The 19,695-nt window shown below is 42.7% G+C and overlaps 1 protein-coding gene across 1 annotated transcript in view; it reads left to right on the top strand.

Moving 5' to 3' along the window:
- Positions 1-19,695, top strand: part of SYN2 (synapsin II) — a 509,614-nt gene that overhangs the window by 302,658 nt on the left and 187,261 nt on the right. The window contains exons 5-6 of the mRNA XM_019505084.1: positions 14,067-14,129; positions 18,596-18,738. Of these exons, the coding sequence (XP_019360629.1) occupies positions 14,067-14,129; positions 18,596-18,738 (206 nt within the window). The remainder of the gene's footprint in view (positions 1-14,066; positions 14,130-18,595; positions 18,739-19,695) is intronic.

Here is a 19,695-nt window from a genome sequence, read left to right as displayed (position 1 = left end):
GTCTAATTTTCTCCTTGTGCTGCAAACTTGCAGTGCAGGGAACATTTTTTTGTTCCCGCACTTGCCTGTTGCCCCGCCTCAGAGGGGTTTGAGGCGGGGCAACAGGCATGTGTGCGCTCATCTGGACATGCCCTGAGAGGTTTTCCTATGGTTTGAAACAAAGAATAACAAAGTGGGCACTTAGAAACTTTAAATGATTGCAAACCATTTAGTAGTAGGTCTGCTCTGGAAAGAAAGTATCACTGCATAGCTATTTGGATAGGGGAGACATAGACACGTTATTAAAAACATCAAAGCTTTTTCAGACAGGATATTACAGTCAAATTTTAAGCCTATATATGCTGCAGTACTTCCATTACAGATTTAATCACTGAATATTTAATCCCTCATTCTCTTTTGTCCTTGAACCTTTCAGCAGTGCAGTTAACCAAGACTGGCTAGACTTCTAACACTTGGACAGGTGGCTAGTCTGCCAAGAGATTTTAAAGTATTATAACTATACTCATTAAGGCTCATGTCAAACATGAATGAACTCCAAGTCTGAAGGTGCCCTATGATAGCAGCCATTACATTTGCCTGATCATTAAATATATTAATTTATTTCCTGATATTAATATATGACAGAAATCATTAAAATGTCATTTCAGTGAAAGCAACTTTCACATTAAATGCTCTCCAATATGAACTGTAAGCATCCTGACTTTTTTTATCTGAATTTTAAAGGATTATGCCTCTGTAGATTTTTAGTTCTTCCTTTTATCTGCAGAACATAATATGCTTTTTACTAGGGCTGTGTGAAGCTTCGGTCCCTGATTCAATTTGGCAGAAATTCAGCCTGATTCGGTGGTCGAATCTGAATTGAGCCAAAGGACCCTTTAATCTCTCCAAATCAAATTGGAACCCTCCAAATTGATTCAGAGAGATTTGGAAAGATTCAGTGATTCAGACATAGACACAGCTTTACATGTTTTTTCTGCATACCTTGAGGTAGCAGGCGGCTCATGAATGCTGCAATGCTGCAGCGTATGGAGCATACCACAGAAGCACGGGGGGCTCCCCAGTGCACTCGACAGCAGACCCAGAAGTGGACCAGAAATACTTCTGGTCCACTTCTGGATTCTCCACTGAGCATGTGGACCCCTCTCCTGCTCTTATGTGGGATGCTCCATCTGCAGCATTGCAGCATTCACAAGCTGTGCTGGTATCTCAACGTATGTAGAAAAAAACATGTAAAGCTATGTCTGTCTGAGTCACTGATTCTCTGAATTGGCATTGAATCTTCAGATTTGGATTCAGCCAAATCAAATCGGGGACAGTGATCTGAATCAACAAATCGAATCACTGTCCTCAATTTGGGCCAAATCAGAATTGAATAGGGCCCGCTTCGCACACCCCTACTTTTTACTCCCTCAGGGAGCATGTCTCCAGGTTCACAGATCAAAATAGTACCAGCCATGAACCATGCAACTCACTCCAAGTTCAGATTCTTTTTTAAATGAAACTATACTTTTATTATTAAAAAATGTGAGAATTTTCTTAAAATTCCCTGGGAAGAATTCTGTTCCTTAGAGTATGTATATTTGTATTCATTAGAAGCAGATAAAACAGAGTTTGTCGTTCAGTATAACAGCATTATTTTACATTAGAAAAAAAGTCTTGTTCCTACAAATAACAGCAGTCATACCAAAGATTTGAATTACTAATATTCATATATGTGGTATTATATAGAGAAACATAATCCATATTTGAAAAAAAAATGTTGAACTTATTTATTCAGCTGCACATTTTCTACCTTCCTATCCCAAAATACTTTAAGTATTTAATACCTAGCTCTTTAGTACTCCATTTAGGTAAAAAAGTTCAAGCTAAAAGATTTCACTTCAAGAGTGACGGTCTGAATGAGCTTGCTCTTTATATTTAAGACTGATAAGTTTGAGTGCATTTTGCAGCTTTAGCATCTGTCTGCCTTATTTTTCTTTATGGTGCAAGCTTGAAACCAAACACAGTGTGAGTGTACCCAGTAGATTGGTTCTTTGTTCACTGCAGTTTTTCTTTCATTTGTAGTATTGCAAATCCCTTGCATGTGTGTCTTTGTCTAGTATTTTCATGTCATTACTTAAGATAGCTACAAAAATGTAAGGAAAAATATTTCAAAAAAATGTTGTGCCTAATGATTTTTCCTGTTTTACTCCTTTTTTTGTTATTGAAAAACCCAAATCTTTTGAAGAAACATTTTTTACTTAGAAATCATGAAAGGCCATTTTTCACAATTTAAAAATAAATAGACTTGGATGAAAATTTTCATCTTACCTGTGGATTTCACAAAAGAGCAGCTACACACATATTTTCTAGAACTCCTTTTAATATACATTACAGTTCTATTGTGATTGATATTTACCTATATGTATGGTAGTTTGGGGAGCTGTTGTATAGTGGTCAGAAGGGTAGGGTGCAGGTAGAGAGATCAAATCTCATACATTTTGTATAATAGTAACAAAATTGCCCCAGCTAGTCCATAGTAGTGAGAGCCTATGAGAGGGCAGCCCATACAAACAAAGTGAGATTTCTAGGATGTAGCAGTAGACAGGAGCAATAGTGAGGGTGTAATGCCATAGCTTTCAGTACTGCTCACAAGGCAAGCAATAGAGGGACACCTGTATCAGGTTGCTTACTTTTCAACTCTGGCTTTGTGATGGATGCTACCTCAGTGATGGATACAAACAAAGTATAATGCTTGGTATAATGTTTTTGCTTTAGCTACAGTCTTGGCGTTGTCAATACCCACCTACCCCCACCAGACCCACCTCTACCCTCTTTGCCTTTACTGGGACATGATACATATTTTCATTAAAGATTTTGGCTCATTTTTGTAAGGCAGGAAGCAAAGTTTTAAACTTAATGTTTATAACAATGCTTCTGGAATCATGGGAAAAATGTATGGTCCTGTTAATTACAGAGGTGCCATTTGTATTCCTATAGTTAGAGGTCAGCCAGCATTTCCATTATAAATCCCAATTCAGTGGTTTATAGCTCAACTATAAAAATCTGCTGCTGCTGCCATATAGGGCGTGTCCAGACGAGCGCACACGTGCCTCTTGCCCCACCTCAAACCCCTCTGAGGCGGGGCAAGAGGCATCTGCGGGAATGAAAAAAGGTTCCCCATGCTGCAAACTTACAGCCCCAGGGCCAGGGCCCGTGCAGAACCGAGCCGCATCCTGCCGGCCCCAGGCAGCTCGTGCTCCCCAGCTTGGTGTGTGGGAACTGTGCAGAGCCGAGCTGGGTCCTGCCAGCCTTAGAGCTACTCACGCTGCCACACGAGCAGCCTCAGGTACGGCAGGCCCCAGCTTGGCTCCATGTAGTCCCCGTGCACCAGGCTGGGTCCTGCCGCTACAGGAAGGGCTCGGCTGGGCGGCAGGACCTGCCACAGCACAGGGGAACCTCACTGGGTCCTGTCAGCATGGGCCAGGCCCCAGGGCCAGCTCCTGCCTCCGCCCCCTGTGCCTGTGGAGGGTGCGGACCTAGTCCAGCCCCATGTGGCTTGCTAGTCCAGTTTTGCACCAGAGCTTCCCAGAGCCATGCAACCCACCCCGGTGCAAAGCCAAAATTAGCAAGCCTCAGTGATCTGGGCCCAGCTCAGCCGGGCTGCAGAGGGGCCCCAGGAGCCAGCTGGGCTTGGCACGCAGTCCCCACATGCCGCACTGGGTCCTGTTACAATGGGCCCAGCCTGGCTGGGCTGCAGAGGGGGCCCAGGACCTGGTCAGGCCTGGCACACAGTCTCCACATGCTGTGCTGGGTCCTGCTGCCACAAGACCAGCCCAGCTAAGTGGCAAGAGCAGCCCTAGAGCTGGCAGGACCAGGCTGGGCTTAGTACATGGTTCCCCCACTGCTGCTATTAAAGGTTAGTTATGGGCCCTGGGAAGGGGGGCTGTGGCCCTCCAGGGTGGAGCTGGGGCCCTGGGGGGCACCCTCCAAGGTGCCTGGGACCCTGGGCAGGGGGGCTGGGACCCTGTGGGGGATAGGGGCTGTGGCCCTCTAGGAGGGAGCTGGGACCCTGGGCAGGGGGGGCTTCCAGGGTGCCTGGGACCCTGGGCAGGGGGGAATTCCATGTGCTGGGGGGGCCTGCACACTGTGGGGGCCAGGGCCCCCACCCCTCCTGAGCAGCCCCCACACAAGGGCCCCCGCACCCACAGTGCCCCCAGCAGTTGCCCTACTCCTACACGCAGACCAACCCACATCCCTCCACATCTACCCACCTGCCTTCTCCCACATCCCTTCTCACCCCCTTTCTACAAACACCACATCCCCCCATCCCACACCCATCATGTATGAAGAAAACCAAAAGCACACATCAACACATATGGATATTTAGAATTTATCTTTTCCTGATGATAGAGACACTGGTAGGCTTCCAAATTGCTTTAACATTATAAATATACGAATAAAGCATTACCCAACTTATCACTGTCTCTCTCTCTTTAGATATGTGTGTGTGTGTGTGTGTGTGTGTGTGTAGAGTTTTTTTTTGTTTTAAATGTGGAAGAACATGGATTTTGGGGTATTTTTAAAAATGGATTTGGGATGCTGCTGCAGCAGTGCAGCTGGCACAAGGGGTAGTGTCCCCAGTTATCAATTGGCTGGGCCCCAGAAGCTCCAGAGAGCGAATAGCCCCGAGTTGCTTGCCAGGGCAGTTTTTTGTACTGCTGGGGCCGGGACAGGGCAGCTTTTTATACTGCTGGGGACAGCACAGGTGCTAGCCCTAGGCTCTAGCTCCCCCTGGCTGTAGATCCAGGAGGAGCCAGTGCTTGCATGTGTGGACGTGCCCATAGTTGAGTGTTGGTATGAAAGGCCCCCAAGGGGCTTGTTTCAGCACCAGGGTGAGGGCCAACCATAGAGACATTCTGCCAGCCAGAGCATCTCCATGGAGGAGCCAGCCTCCGGTTGCCTCAGGACATGGTCAGGGACTGTGCCCTGTGCTGCTTTTTTAAAAGTCGATTTTTTTAGACCCCTAGATATCCAGGGGTCTAATTTTCTCCCCATGCTACAAACTTGCAGTGCAGGGAACATTCTTTTGTTCCCGTACGTGCCTGTTGCCCTGTCTCAAAGGGGTTTGAGGTGGGGCAAGAGGCACGTGCATGCTCATGTGGATGCACCCAAGTAGTTTTATAAAAATGGTTATTTGCCCCATGTCCTCTGCAGCATTGAGCAAATCACAATAAAAAAGTTTTCAGATTATTTAACCATATAACAAGCTTTTAAGAATGATTCATAAAATAACTTTGTTTTGAAGGCTCTAAAAATTTGTTTAACTCGCCATCACGTTAGCTTTGCTTGGTTCACAAGGGTTCTGTTGGTTTTCATAGCACAAGAGGCTGGAGGAGAGAGGAGAAATAACTCTTACTTCCACAGTGATGACCATTGAGTCTAAGTAATAAGTTTCATCAGTCCCAACTTGTTCATGTATAAACAAAGGTAATAAAGCATTGTAAGATTGAGCCTAGAGGCATTGCATCAGACAATGGAAATAGTTTGTATATTGAATTTTTAACAGAAAGAAACACATTAGATATTATCTGCTTGTGGAAGACAATTATACTGAAAAAATTACAATCTATTGCCAGCTATTCCTTTCCTAAGCAAATCCACTCCTCAAAAGTATTTTACAACTGTGCTAAATAGTGGGAACCACATGGGGTAATCAAAAAGTTAATTTTCTTTAATTTGACATGCATTAATGATGATAACTTCAGCAAGTGAGAGTTATGGGTCAGAAAACACAGTAACAAGGAAGGCATAAACTGGGAGTTGGCAGCAATTCAAATGATAAAAGTGCAGTTAAGTCAAAAATAGACACACACACAAAAGTGTTATAGCAGAAATAAGAGCAAAATGTGTCTCAAGGATGATAGGTCATTTAGGAAATATATATGTCACTTAGAAAATATATACAATAATTCAAATGAGAATGTTGGGTCTTACATAAGTACATTGCATCTTTGTGAGCATTGCAGTCCCCTGAATAGGGCACAAAATAGGTAAACTGGACAGGCTTTCATTGCAAAGTCTGCAACTAATTGATTTGGTGATCTTGTTAAAGTAGTTTTACCCTGATGGGTCACAAAATGGAGATAAAAGTGCTGTGAATGAATGTTGTTAAGGAAAACTAGTTGAATTAAAAATGATATTTCAAACTTATTTATAGGATAAAAGGTTTGGTTTAAAAGTTTTGTTTATTTGAATGATACTACAATTTCATTTGCCAGAAATTGGAGATTTGGGGAACAAAAAATTTCCTACCATATTGACAATTTTTGGTGAAATGAATAGAAACGCAAACATGACCAGAATAGATCAGCATTGGAGAGATTTTGATCTGCTTGAGTGATAATTGTTGACATTCTGTTATTAATACTTTTAATTCTGTTCCCAGATACTGAAAGATTGGATAAGTTCCCAATGAAGCTGTTTCCTTCCCCAGAGCAATAGTAGAAAAAAAATCCCCGGATGATTAAAAATGCAGTTCATTAAAGCATTCCAAGGACAAGCCTAACATCAATGATATGCTTAAGTACTTTGCTGAATTGGGACCTAAATGTCAAAAATGAAGTCAAACATTCAAGTTAACAGAAAAGTTTTAACTTTTATTTATTTATTCAGCCAGCTTTTTGTAGGCCCTTAAGGGGACACACGGAAGTTAGGTGGAGCATTGTGAAATTAAAAGGGGCCCCTTCTATATCCCTTGACAAGCCAAGATTTGAACAACCAGAAAAAAAAAACTTAAGATGGTGTTACAGGTTAACTTTAAACTGTCATAAAGGCACTTAAAATGGGAGCATTCGCCCATTAAAGGGTGTTAATCCATGCTAAGTACCTTCTAAATGTTTTAATTTCACCACTTCCTGTGAGGGTTATCTTTGATCTGCTTTACACAGGTTGTTCCAGGGTGTTTTCATTCTGCTTCAGGGAGATTTTTCATTCATCTAGCATCCCAGAATGCACTATTCCCAACCTTCCTATTCCTTTGCTCTGTGAGCAGACTTTCAACCTTCCTGAACTCTACTGCCCAGGGTAGTAGGACTGGCCCTAAACCAACACATCCTCCCACCCCTAGGGGACACCTTGATCACCTAGCACACCTTGATCACTTTGAGCACCCAGGTGCAGCTCATCAGTTCACTGCTTGCCCTTATGCAAACAGCAACAGCAATCCTACTACCTACCTCCATGAAGAAAATGATCCAGAGAATGGAAATCATTCTCAGCTGGGTCTCATCTCTGCCCTGGTATGGCATATAACAAGCCAGTATGTAAGGGGTGAATATTGGGAGCTGGGAGGAAAACTGTTCACTAGGGTGCCCCAGGGGAGGACAAGGAGCAATAGCCATAAACTGTCAGAGGATGGTTCCAGGTTGGATGTAAGGAAGAACCCCTGTCTGGTAAGGGTGACCAGAACCTGGACTAGACTTCCCAAAGAGCTGGTGCAGTCTCCAACCTTGGAAGTCTTCAAGAGGAGACTGGACAGACAGCTTGCTGGGATCATTTGATCTCAGCAATATTCCTGACCAGAGCAGGAGGGTTGGACTCGATGATCTTTCGAGGTCCCTTCCAGCCCTAAATTTCTGTGATTCTGTGAAGCCCCCTAGGTCTCTGCTCTGTTTCCGGTGTGTCCATTGGTTCTCTGGTATGAGTGCTAACCAAACTCCTGGTATGAGTGCTAACCAAACTCCTCTCCTCTTGTGGCATGCAGTGAGTCTGCTGGGCTTCAGCTCTGTCCTGCTGTGAGTGCAAACCCAACATGCCCCTCCTCCCCCTCCCCATGTAATCCCAATTCAGTTAAATGTACAAGATTTCAGTCCTTTATTATTATTATTAAGTCCTTTTCTTTACCTCTCTTTACTTCTCCCCCTGCCCATTCACTTCAAACAGTTGTTTTTTGAAGACTTTTCTACTCCCACCTGTGGCTCCACCTGGCTCCTGCTGCCTGCAGAGTGAGGGAAGCCACAGCCTCCATGCTTGCTTCTCCGCCTCTGAGAAAGCATAGGACATTTTTACACATGCAAGCACCATGGTGGTGGGCTCCTTGGGGGGGTTGTACGTGACACAGGGGCTTAATTCTCCCTAAATTGATGCAGAGTTTTTTTAAAAATACCACTTCAATTTAGAGCGAAGTAAACCCCCATGTCATGTATACCCATGTCAGAGCCCGATCTTTACCTGCCTCTCCAGTGGCAGGGAGGGGAGAGCAAGCTACTGGTGGGCAGAGCAGTCCGCCCCGGAGCCTGCCTGCCTGAGTTGCACGGGGGCCCAGTGCTTCTCTCCGCAGCTGCAGTGCCCCCTGGGACTGCCTGATCCGGGTAACATTCCACAGATTTAAAATATTTTAAAGTAATCTGTAACCACACCCTTATAATATCACACATTTTACACCCCCTTCCCATCCCTCCCAAAACCTTTAAAATATTTTTAAAATTTATACCCATTCAAAAGTACTCCTAATTTGCAGATAGTTTCTTGAATATGCACATAAGCTGTCATTTACACTTGTAAATACCTAAGTTTGAAGTATAACTGACCATCTGAGCATAACAAAATTATATATAAACATATACATATTTAGGTTTGAAAAGCAGATTTTTAATTGTGAAGTATGTTTCATATACTATATGGAGTCTGTTAAATGGTTAGCAAAATTAGCAAATTAAAAGCATTAATAAACATTAATATATTAATACATTATTACATATGCATTCTTGTGATTTTAAATTTCCAAGCATTCTGAAAAGTCTTTGAAAAGTGTCTGAAAAGTGATATTTCAATATCATACATACTGAAAATTGTATTTTTGGCATTTTTCTATAAATTAATGTTACTTTAAAACCAGATATTTTAATTTATAAAATACACTCTTCCAAAAGGCTGTTGATGTCAAATACTATTCAGATATATCAAGTTTCAATGTGTGACAGGACGGGAACCTCGGGGTCGCCATGCTCCCCCCTAGTTACCCTCTCTACCACACCAAGCTGCCTATCCTCACCTTGCAATCTCACGTGGCATCTTTGGTCTCATGTATTATGGGGAGGCTACCTTTAGTCTTCTTGGCTATGGTTCTCCTGTGCTATACCGGTCCATTTTCTGGAATGGGGCTCAGGTGCACCCCAGCCTTATAGGCTATGCATGGCTCCAACCACCCCTGCACCACGCCCCAAGCCTCACGGATATATTGGATGTTCTTTGCTCTTACTGGATGCCTTCGTGCCGCCCACCCTCTCTCGGGGGCTTCGCGCTGCCCACCCTCTCTCGGGGGCTGGGGCTCCCACACTGTTATGGTTCCCCTATGAGGCCTCCTTCATCCCCTTATAGCCTCACCCGGTTCTCCAGTAGACAACAGCAAACAATAACACAAGCCCCTGGGCTATAACACAAAGTTAAACTGTTTGGCTAACCTCCTTTGAGTCACACTCCATGGGTGCTCCATCCTTCACCAGCATAACAGACTGCTCACGTTCAGGCCTTTCCCTTTTACTTAGTTAGGCAGCACTCCTTCTCCTTGGCTGCCAGTTGAGACCCCCTCTCTTGGCCTCCAGCCTGTGCTTTATAGGAGTCAGCCCTGCCCCTTCCGGCCAGCTGACTCAACAGGTGTGGGCCCCTAGCTCCTCCCGGTTGCCCTGGCAACTGGCAGCTGGTGGCCATTCCTGCACTTCAAGTAGCAGGCACCTTAGTGCCCTGCTACACAATGTATTAATATTACCATTAGTTTTACAGCTACAACATAAGATCTCTTGTCAATACATAGTTTCACAATTCTTCAGGTACTGTTCTGGCTGTCCACAGGGCTAAAATGGAATCATGCAGTTTTCCACATTGACTTTTTCTCCTGTTTCTAACTTGTGGAGAGCAGAAAAAACTGGGCTGTCAGTATGTGCCTACTTGGTTTAAAAATGATCCTAACTGTACATCCTTGTTTGTAATTCCAGACTCTATTTTTCTGAATATTATATTTTCTTGCTTCCTTGTACTATTCAGGGAAGAGATATAGTATAATGTTTAGAGCAGTGAATTTGGAGGCATCAGCAAAAAATGTTATGTCTTAGCTCTGTTACCAACCTAGTGGAGTCTGAAGTCATCACAGTAGCTTACATACCAGATTTAATTGATTCTAAAATGAGGATTTTTCCCCCAGCTGGCCATCAGGGTCTCCTGCTGCTTGGACAGGTGCCCAAACAGCTGCTTTTCTGGTTAGGAGCTTGACTCTTGTCACAATCTTGAGGAGTATAAACATTTTCCTCCATACCCCTTTGGCATATGGACAGTACCACAGGATGTGGTTTATTGTCTCTATCTTCCATGGGCAGGTTTCCCTGAAGCGGTATGGTTAGCTTCTCTGCCCCTCTCTGGGTCGCTGTGCCCACACTGGGAGTAGTCAGTGGGCTACCTGCCACTTCAGTAGGTCCTTGTGAAAGATCCTTTCCCACATGGACTGGCAGCTGTTGCCAGGGAGTAAGGCCACTGGTGACACAATGTCCCTTTTCACCACCACCTCCTGCATTTTGCAGTGTTTTGCTAGGGTCATCAGGCCTTCTTTTCGTAGTTTGTACTTGTTGTAGAATTGCTCCAGGATTCTATAGAACCAGGGTGGTTCCCAGGTGGCTAGGCTCATGAGTGGCAGTATGTGTACTCCCCAGCATTGTAGCATGTAACCTACAAAATACTTCACAAAGCAGGCTGTTTTAGACCCTGCTCCAGTTGCCAGCTTGCATATATGACTTGTGTATTTGGCCCAGAGGAACAGCAGGGCATCTGGCATTCCTTGGCCTCCTTTCTGTTTCGTCTTGTACAAGGTTCTCTTCACCATTTTTTCCCATCTGGAGCCCCAGAAGAAGACATACATGGTCCTCTGGATTCTGTGGACAATCTACTGAAAGAAAGGAGTGAGGGTTGGGGTGGGGAGAAAGACTAGTGTGATGTACAGAAGCACTGGTAGCAACACAACCTTCATGAGCACCACACGCCTTCCCATTGACAGGTGGTATGTGTGCCACAAGACCAGTCTCTGTTTGACTTTTGCCCGGTCTTTTCCTATGCCCTCTCTCCAGTCAGCTATGGCTCAAACTCCACCCTGAGACTCTTCACCCCTTGTGGGGGATGAAGACTCCCAGGGATGACAGGTCCCTGAGCTCACCCAGTACTAGGCGGGTGCTTTGGCTCACATTGAGTTTGGACTTGCTATCACTCCATAGACTTATGTGCTGCAGTACCTTTTCAGTCCTCCACTCGTCTGTGCATAGGATGTTGAGGTCATCCATGTAGGCCTGAACCATCACCTCCTCCCAGTTGTCCCTGGGTACCTGCACTCCATTGGTTCCAGGATCCTGTCTGAGCATCTGGGCTAGCAGTTCCATTGTGCAGTTTAACAGGATCAGTGAGGATGTGCCGTAAGCTCACTTTGTCCCTCCTCCCCGTTCCTACCTCCCTGATCCCTGTTTATTTCTTTTCCAGTTCTTTCAGTTGTCATTGTCATTGGGTTGTTTGTTTTTTTAATTAAATTTTGTGTCTCAGGCCAAATTAGGCAAATTAGTTCTGAATTCTATCGACTGAGCAGAGCCCAATCGTTCAAATCTGTGTGGTGCTACCAGAGGCAAGTATCTTACTTCCAAAATAGGCTGAGATCCTACATGCAAGCTCCAGTGAGTAATAGGAGCTACACTTGATCTGAGCCAAAAGGCCAATAAATCTCTCCCTCTAGCTTCCTCCTATGGCCATTTGGCTACAGGCAAGCAAGACTAGAGAGCATCTGAACTCCAAGACCTCTGGGCTTGGAGCCTGCACATAGGATGCCTGTCATGGACCTGAGAGTATCTGAAGTTCCAGGCTGAAAAAAAATCTGGAAAGTAAGATACTTGCTGGTGGTAGCGCCACATAGGCTTGAATGACTGAGCTCTCTTCAGCTGATAAAATTAGTGATTTGGCTAATTTGGCCTGAGACAAAATTACTAAAAAAAAAAAGGTATTCATTTGGCTCCTGTGCAGGATGAGACATGTCCCTTGACCTTCAGGCAGGCTGAGTCTTGTAAGTGTCCCCAAATGTGAGGATCTCAATTGCACAATCTTGTGGCAATGGGTGACTGCTTTTGTGCTTTCCCCCTAGCTTTTAAACAGCTTGGGGAAAGCAGAGAAGACAGAGCTATCTGTTCCTCCAGATATATTTTCGCTGCTGTTGCAGTGGGAAGGGAACAACTTCAGGTGAACCTCCTATAATTAGATTCTGGACCTGAAAAATTATAATGAATTTATAATTTTTTCATATAGAGTATCTAGTTATTGGGGGAGGGGGTCATCTTATGACCAGGTCAGCTTCTATTCAAGTAATAATGGTAATAATTGAAATCCCAGGTGCAACTGGAACTTACAGCAGCAAATGCCAATTTTCATGGAACATTAGCTAGTTACCTTGTTGCCTTATGCCAAAGTGTATCCTCACAGTACATGCTTTTAAACTCAGCCAGAGGATGTGTGGCATTACATAGGAAATTCCACACTTATTTTGTAAGCCTTAAGGTTTTCAGTTCATGTTTCCTTTCTATTATTATAGTCAACATTTGCTTTGGAGGGGAAAAAAGTAAAATAAAGAAACAGTAACATTATGCAACTTGCTACAAAAACAACTAGCTTTTCTGCATACTACAAAAAGAAAGGTGGATCCAGATTGATTCATCAATGAAATGTGCTATTGGGCAGCAGGGCTGGTTGCAAAGTTGTTCAGCTCCAAAAGATTCACTGTGCATCTTAAAGCCTCTTTAAAAGTTATAAAGAAATAAAACTATGAGTGGGCTACTGATGTTGTTATTAAAGGTTACTACTGTAGCACAATAAAGGAATGCCAAAAATTCTACAAATCATGAGGTTAATGTTTACTGTGTTTATATTGCCAGGCAACTTAAGTGCCACTCTGACTAAAGATAGATGCTTAAGTGCTTTTTTAAATCAGGACTTTAATACTGATAATTTTACTGACTGCAGTGAAAATACTTGAAAAGCCAATTTAAGGTTTGGAAACTGGGAACCTGGGCTGGGAAATAAATTTTGCTTGGAATGGCCTAAATTCTCAGAATTATTTCAGCTAGATAAAATTCTATAAATCATGATGTAAATGTTTACTATTGTTTACTTGCACATTGCTTCAATTCGGTAAAAACTTTGGTTTAATGGGTTTTTAAGAAGAAAATAGACATGGATGGGTGGATAGATAAATGGAAGGATGGATGAATGGTTAGCAGGTAAGAACCAGCCTTGGTTGTGAAGCACTGAAATTTATGGGAGATGAAACACCTTGACATATTCAAGGCACATTGGTACCTTGGCATATTTGTATCTGTTATATTTTTATGCTGTTCTCATGCTTCGGAATCACAGTCAAATCACCAGATAGATGCCAAGAATACTAGAAAACATGTGCTCGATTGATAAATAAATAAATAAATAAGCAAGCAAGCCGTGGGAAGTCCAGAAATGTCAAGTTAGAAAGCTGACATAGCAGATCAACCACCATCCTAACTACACTGTCTGTCAAAGATGTCCCATTCCTGCAGTTAAGACCTTGAACCTGGGAGGAGCTGAGAGTCATAAGAATGGCTGACAGTGAAAGGTTAACAGAAAATGCTTTAGATCTATTTAACTAAAACTTATAGTTTCTGAAATTGAACTAATGGAAAGTAGCTTGTTATCATACAATCACTTAATGCTGTGCATGGTATTTAATTCATATGTGTATAATTTCTGTTTAAACCAACCCTTGGAGTCAAGTTAAATGTCTGAGCAGTCTACAGATGTCAGTTTAAAATATCAGCATGAGAAGGACTGCCCTGACTGTATTATTCTTCATTATTCTGTATAAATTAAAGACAGAGCTCCATGGGATGGAGAAGAGTGTTCCACAGCAATAGTGTTCTTTAAAACGTTAATAGATGTAGCCTGGAACTATTGATGAATCCTGAACTGCTACATAAAGAATAAAATTGTTCATGTCTTAGATGAATTAATTAATTTTTTTTTCTTTTCTTTCCCCTTAGTTAACAATGCCAACATTCCCTGTTGTTGTGAAGATTGGACATGCTCATTCAGGCATGGGAAAGGTGCAGATGCTATCTTATATGTTAGGGGTTTTCTTGCTCCTAGTATTTAAAAAAAAAATGTTTGTAAATATTAACGTGCAGTCTTCTCCGAACTGGATGTTAAAACTTGCAAACTGGCCAAATTCTATCTTAGGAGTCTGATTCAGGGTTGCCAACACAAGAATCCTTTTTTTTCTTTTTTTGACCAGCAGTCTGCAAACTTTTTACTTACAAGCCTGACTGCACCCCACACCATGTTGTCGACCACCTCACTCCCCAGCCTTACCTCAGTTTAGCCCTGTCCCCACCTCGCCTGTCCCAGCTCTCCCTCACCCCAATCCCAGCATGGATCCCCCCTGCCCCCAGCCCTGCAGATCCATCCCTGCTGCAAGGAACCACAGAGGCTCCAGTGAACTAGAAAGCCCTGACAGACAGACAGCACTGCAGGGTGCTGAGCAGCATTCCCACTTAGACTCTAAGCAGTACTGCTCCACTCTTTGTCCAGCATTGATGCTTGAATGTGGCCTCATTCAGGCAACATATCTTGAAAGGAGCTCAGAACTGCTTATTTTTACAGAAGCTCTATTCCAGGACTGCTTATTTTTACAAAAGCTCTATTCTTTTTACAGGATTTATGGACCAGCAATTTTGAGCTCTTTTTTAATGGACTGTCCATAAATTTACAGACAGTTGGCAACCCTGGTCTAACCCTAGTCAAAACCTTGCTTGGGCGTACATTCAAGAAAACACTTCTGTTCAGGGAAATACTTAACCACATGTTTATACTACAAGGTGACTTAAATCCTGTCCTGACTGGAGATAATTGTATGTACATGCTTAAGTGTTTTCCTGAATCAGGGCTTTAATACTGATAATTCCATTGACTGCAGTAAAATTACTTGAAAACCCAATTACAGGTTTACAAGTTGGGAAGTCTGGGCTGAGAAATAAGTTTTGCCTGGAGTGGCCTAAATTTTCACCGTTGTGTCAACTAGATGAAATATGTTTTATTTCTTTCTTACTGTGTTGTATAGTACCTGCATGTTGTCAAATAATTGTTCTGTTCAGTTCCTGGGACAGCTGCATGTCACTGGCATTTAATAGGCATGTGTGAAGCAGCCAGAATTCACTTCAGATTCGGCCGACACAGGAGACAGTGATTTGATTTGGTGATTCGAATCACTGTCCCAAATTGATTTGGCCCAATCTGATTTGGCGATTCGGCTGCTGCCGAATCAGCTGAATCTCTGAATCACACAGGGCCCATCCCCTGCCTGCTCCCCCAGCCCCGCCATGGCTGCCCAATCTGCCCCAGCTCTGGCCCTTTAAAAAAAACCCAAAAAAGCCCTGACTCACTGGCTCCTGCCCAGCAGGGGCCATGATCCCCCCTGCCCCCTGCTGCCCCGTGCTGTGGGGGGCCTCTGCACAAGCCCCCAGAAGCCCCGATGACAAGTCCAGATTTTTCTTTTTCCTTAAAGGGCCAGGACCTGGGGTGCATGGGGCAGCCATGGGGGGGAGACTGGGGGAGCAAGTGGGGGTCTCATGGCAGAGCCCCACATGTGGCATGGGGTAGCGGGGGTCAGCGGGGATCACCCCCCCACCTAACGGCAGCCAGTGAGTGGGGACTTTTTTTTAAAGGGCTGGAAGCTGGAGTGGGGCAGCCATGGGGTGGAGCTGGGAGAGCAGGTAGGGATTGGGGGGTGCTCAAGGGGACTGGGGGAGCAAGCAGGGGATGGGGCCTGCTGGAGGTCCCCCCATAGTCCCTCTTCCTGCTCCTCCAGCCTCCCCACCCCCTCCTTACCAGCTTTGAGTCCAGGTCCAGCTCCCTGTGGCAGCATGCGGGGACTGCCCGAATCACCAAAGCTCTTTGAATCTTTTCCAAATTGATTCAGAGAGCTTCTAATTGATTTAGACCTTATAATTGATCCCCTGATTCAATTGGGATTCAGAAATTTGGCCACTGAATCAGACCAAATCTCCTCCAAATCAAATCAGCACCCAAAGCTTCACACAGCCGCAGTGTTTTATATCACTCACCTCACAATGATGAGTGCGGGAGTGGCTTACGATGTAAAATCATAGAAAAACAGAGCTAAAAATTGGGCCCTCAGGAGATCCACAAATACAGGATAGGCTCAAACCATTATATAAGTAGTCCTTATCTATAGGGCTCAGTAAAATCCTCAGTTATCGATATATCCAGGAGTAACCTGTGACTGAAACCTAGAAGTGCCTAATCACATGATTAAGAATTCTTTTGTTTAAGCCAGGGCTGTGCAGCTGGGGTCTGCGTTCCACCTGTGTAACCCTCAAGGTGGAGGGAAAGAGGGCCTGCATGCTATCGACAGCAGGCTACAAGCTGCCAGTGCAGCCCACACAGTGCAGGGGTTCCTTAGGGGCCACCCTTACTGCATATGTAATCCCCACCTATTAGATGACAGCCTTCATCTAAGCAATCCACTTCTTGTCTAAAGATGTCTTGAAATGCTTACATTTTAGAAAAATCAAAATGACCCAAATTTAGCATGGTGAATATTTTCACCCCGTTGATCTGGGGAGAGTTTATGACCTCTTCTTCCTACATTAAACTCTGTATTGTATCTTAGTCACTCTATTTTTCCTCCACTCCCACAAACACTGGTTCTTTAATGGGATTTTTACTACAACATTTAATGTTTTCCATTTATTCATGATTTTTCCATTTTAATGACCAAGCTCTGCCCTCATATATGTGCATTCAACACCCATTTAGCGTTTACACTGTGAGCTTTTTCAAGACATGGGCAATAGAGCATTATACTTATTTATAAGAAGAGTTTATAAAGGATGTGGAGGAAATAGGAAATCTGTCTTTCAGTTTCTTTTTTATTGAACTAAAATCATTACATTGGAGTGGCATAAGGGGAATTAAATGTTTAAAAATTAAATTTTATTATAAACTTCAATTTAAACAACAGTCCAGATCTGTGATTGGAAATTAGATTGAACTGGTTCAATAAAGGAAATGCATCCCCCCTGGAAATCTTTGATCCAAATACATTGTTGAACTCAATGTAACAGGTACAAAGTACATGTTACCACAGCACTTCCCCTAAGGAAGATGTTACCATAATTGTGCATAGCTGATAAATGCCAGAATCAGTGCAATGCCATTTACACCCTCTGCCATTTTGATATCAAAGCATATGAGCCCAGTCCAGCCTAGCCTGTGAACTCAAGCATGAATAGCTCATTTTGACTGTGTTCTTGTTTCTACTGAATCAATGGCAAAATTCACTTTGACTTCAGTTGGAGTAGGATTTGGCCCATTAAGCAAGGCACTACACTTCACATATTTCAGAAATGTAGGTTTAGATCTTGAAAAACTGGGTTTATCTTGAGGAATTCTTGTAAGTGTCCTGAGCTCTATGGTCCAGGACACAGCTTTTCAGAGGACTAGCTCATGATTCCCATAGTATGGTTGGTTAAAACAAGGTAAAAGTGGTGAAAAGTTTGTGCATCCTTGAGAAAAGAGGGATTTGTCCACCTTCAGTTTCAATTTTTTCATAAGTATATTTCTTCCTTATCTGTGCATAACTGGTACTCAATATTCTACAGATGTATGTAAGTTTAGTTCAGTGGCAGCTTAACTGGCATGATGTCCTGGATCACAATGGCATAAATAATAGTCAGATTTCAGTGTTGATGGGCAAATAATACCATTAAGTTCTTAGTTTTCCTTTTGACATATTATAACTGTTGCTACTAGAAGTACTATTCAATACAAGTATAAAACTGACAGGCCAGATTGCTACAGTAAAATAATTATTGCCACAAAGCTCTTTTCCTTACCTACCACTGGCCACACACCAATCCCATAGTGCTTCACTTCTGTGACTAATCCTGTCTCTCCAAATTTCCCCAATAGCTTGACAAAACCTTTTCCCAGAGCTTAAACATTGTGGGCATTCTGATTTACAATTTTCTTCTTCAGAAATGCATGGTAATGAAAGCATATTTCATGTGATACAACACAAGAAATGTATAGATCCAGACACACTGAAATACATATATGTTAAATGCTATCTCACATTCCTCGTCTATGAAGTATTCCTCAGGACTGGAATCTAGTCCTGCAGGTGAGGTTTCTGTTCAGTATCTCAACACCTGCTCTTTCATTCCCGTGACCAGTTTCCTTTGACTGAGGATGGTCCCACCATCAAGGCATCCCCTCTTTCCCTCTATCAATTTTTCCACTACTGAGTCCTACGGAAGAAATGGTTATGATTCTCCCTATAAATTACACACCTTCTTGTAGGAATATTTATTGCCTTATTCTGGTTTTGTGAAAGATGGCTCTTTCTACATAGTTAAAATGTCTATGCTAAATTCTGTAAATTTAATATTAAAAAAATATTTCTCACAAGTGTCATTTTACAACACATGTCTAACTGTTGTTGCATTTTTTTTTCTCTTTCACATGCTGTTTATTTACGATATGACAACAGGTCAAGGTGGACAACCACTACGATTTTCAGGACATAGCCAGTGTGGTAGCACTTACCCAGACCTATGCTACCACTGAACCCTTCATAGACTCCAAGTATGACATCAGGATCCAAAAGATAGGCAGTAACTACAAAGCATACATGTGAGCCAAAATTTTTGTTCCTTCATTTTCCAATTTCAATATTTACAAAGGAGCCAGAGTTAAGACTTTTGAATGGGTCACTTGATTGAAATCTGTCTTTAAAAAGATAGAGTATTATCTTAACTTTTGGAAGGAAATTTTTTATGCTTTTATAATTTTATATTTATAAATTGATACATATTTCCATCAATTTAAAAAGTGTTTCTGAAAATCTGATCATAACTGCTTCATAGTCACATTAATAATGCATTGTGGTGAATTATATTCATTAGAGGAGTAACGATAAGAATGCTTCAAGAAAAGAAAAATAAATGAACATGCTCTCTCTAACTGAAAACTTACAGAGGCTATAAAAAAGGGAATTAAAGTGAGCTTGTGAACATAGTAAGAGGGATTTTTATTTTTCAAAGATTTAAAAGGTGCCAAATTAATGCTTGGGATGGGGGGTGGGGAGGGGGCCAGGAGTTATGGTGAAGAAATAATGCCTCTCTTAGGCATACCAGAATAGTTTCCTGCAGATTTATGGAACAAGTTGCCCTCAGCAGTTTATCACAGTATTTTCAATGTCAAGAAATAAGCAATTAGAAGTGGGATCCATTTGTTTTATAGGGAATGTTTAAATTGTGGTTTTTTAAATCTCTTTAATAACATGAGCCAGTTTTCTTTACATGCTACAGATTTTGGGATGGCAGTTTGTAACTTTCATCCACAGAGAACTATGTACCTCTTAGTCAATGGCACAAAAACTAGAGTTACATCATGTGTATTTAGAATATAGCCCTAGTCCTCCAACAAAATGTACACATGAGGATGAAGAACTCCTTCGATATCAGTGAAGATCTCTGAAGATCTGTCTACATGCCAGTGCACAACTGGAGCCTCTTTTTGGTCTTCATGCTTATAACTGAGTTGTTGGTGTAATAAACAATGAAACACAAGAAATGTCCAGTATGTGGG

Source organism: Gavialis gangeticus, unplaced genomic scaffold (assembly GCF_001723915.1).
Source record: "Gavialis gangeticus isolate Ggan-Ray unplaced genomic scaffold, GavGan_comp1, whole genome shotgun sequence".
Lineage (NCBI taxonomy): Eukaryota > Metazoa > Chordata > Crocodylia > Gavialidae > Gavialis > Gavialis gangeticus.
Note: the sequence above shows the minus strand (reverse complement) of the source record. Positions and strands in the feature narration are given on the sequence as shown.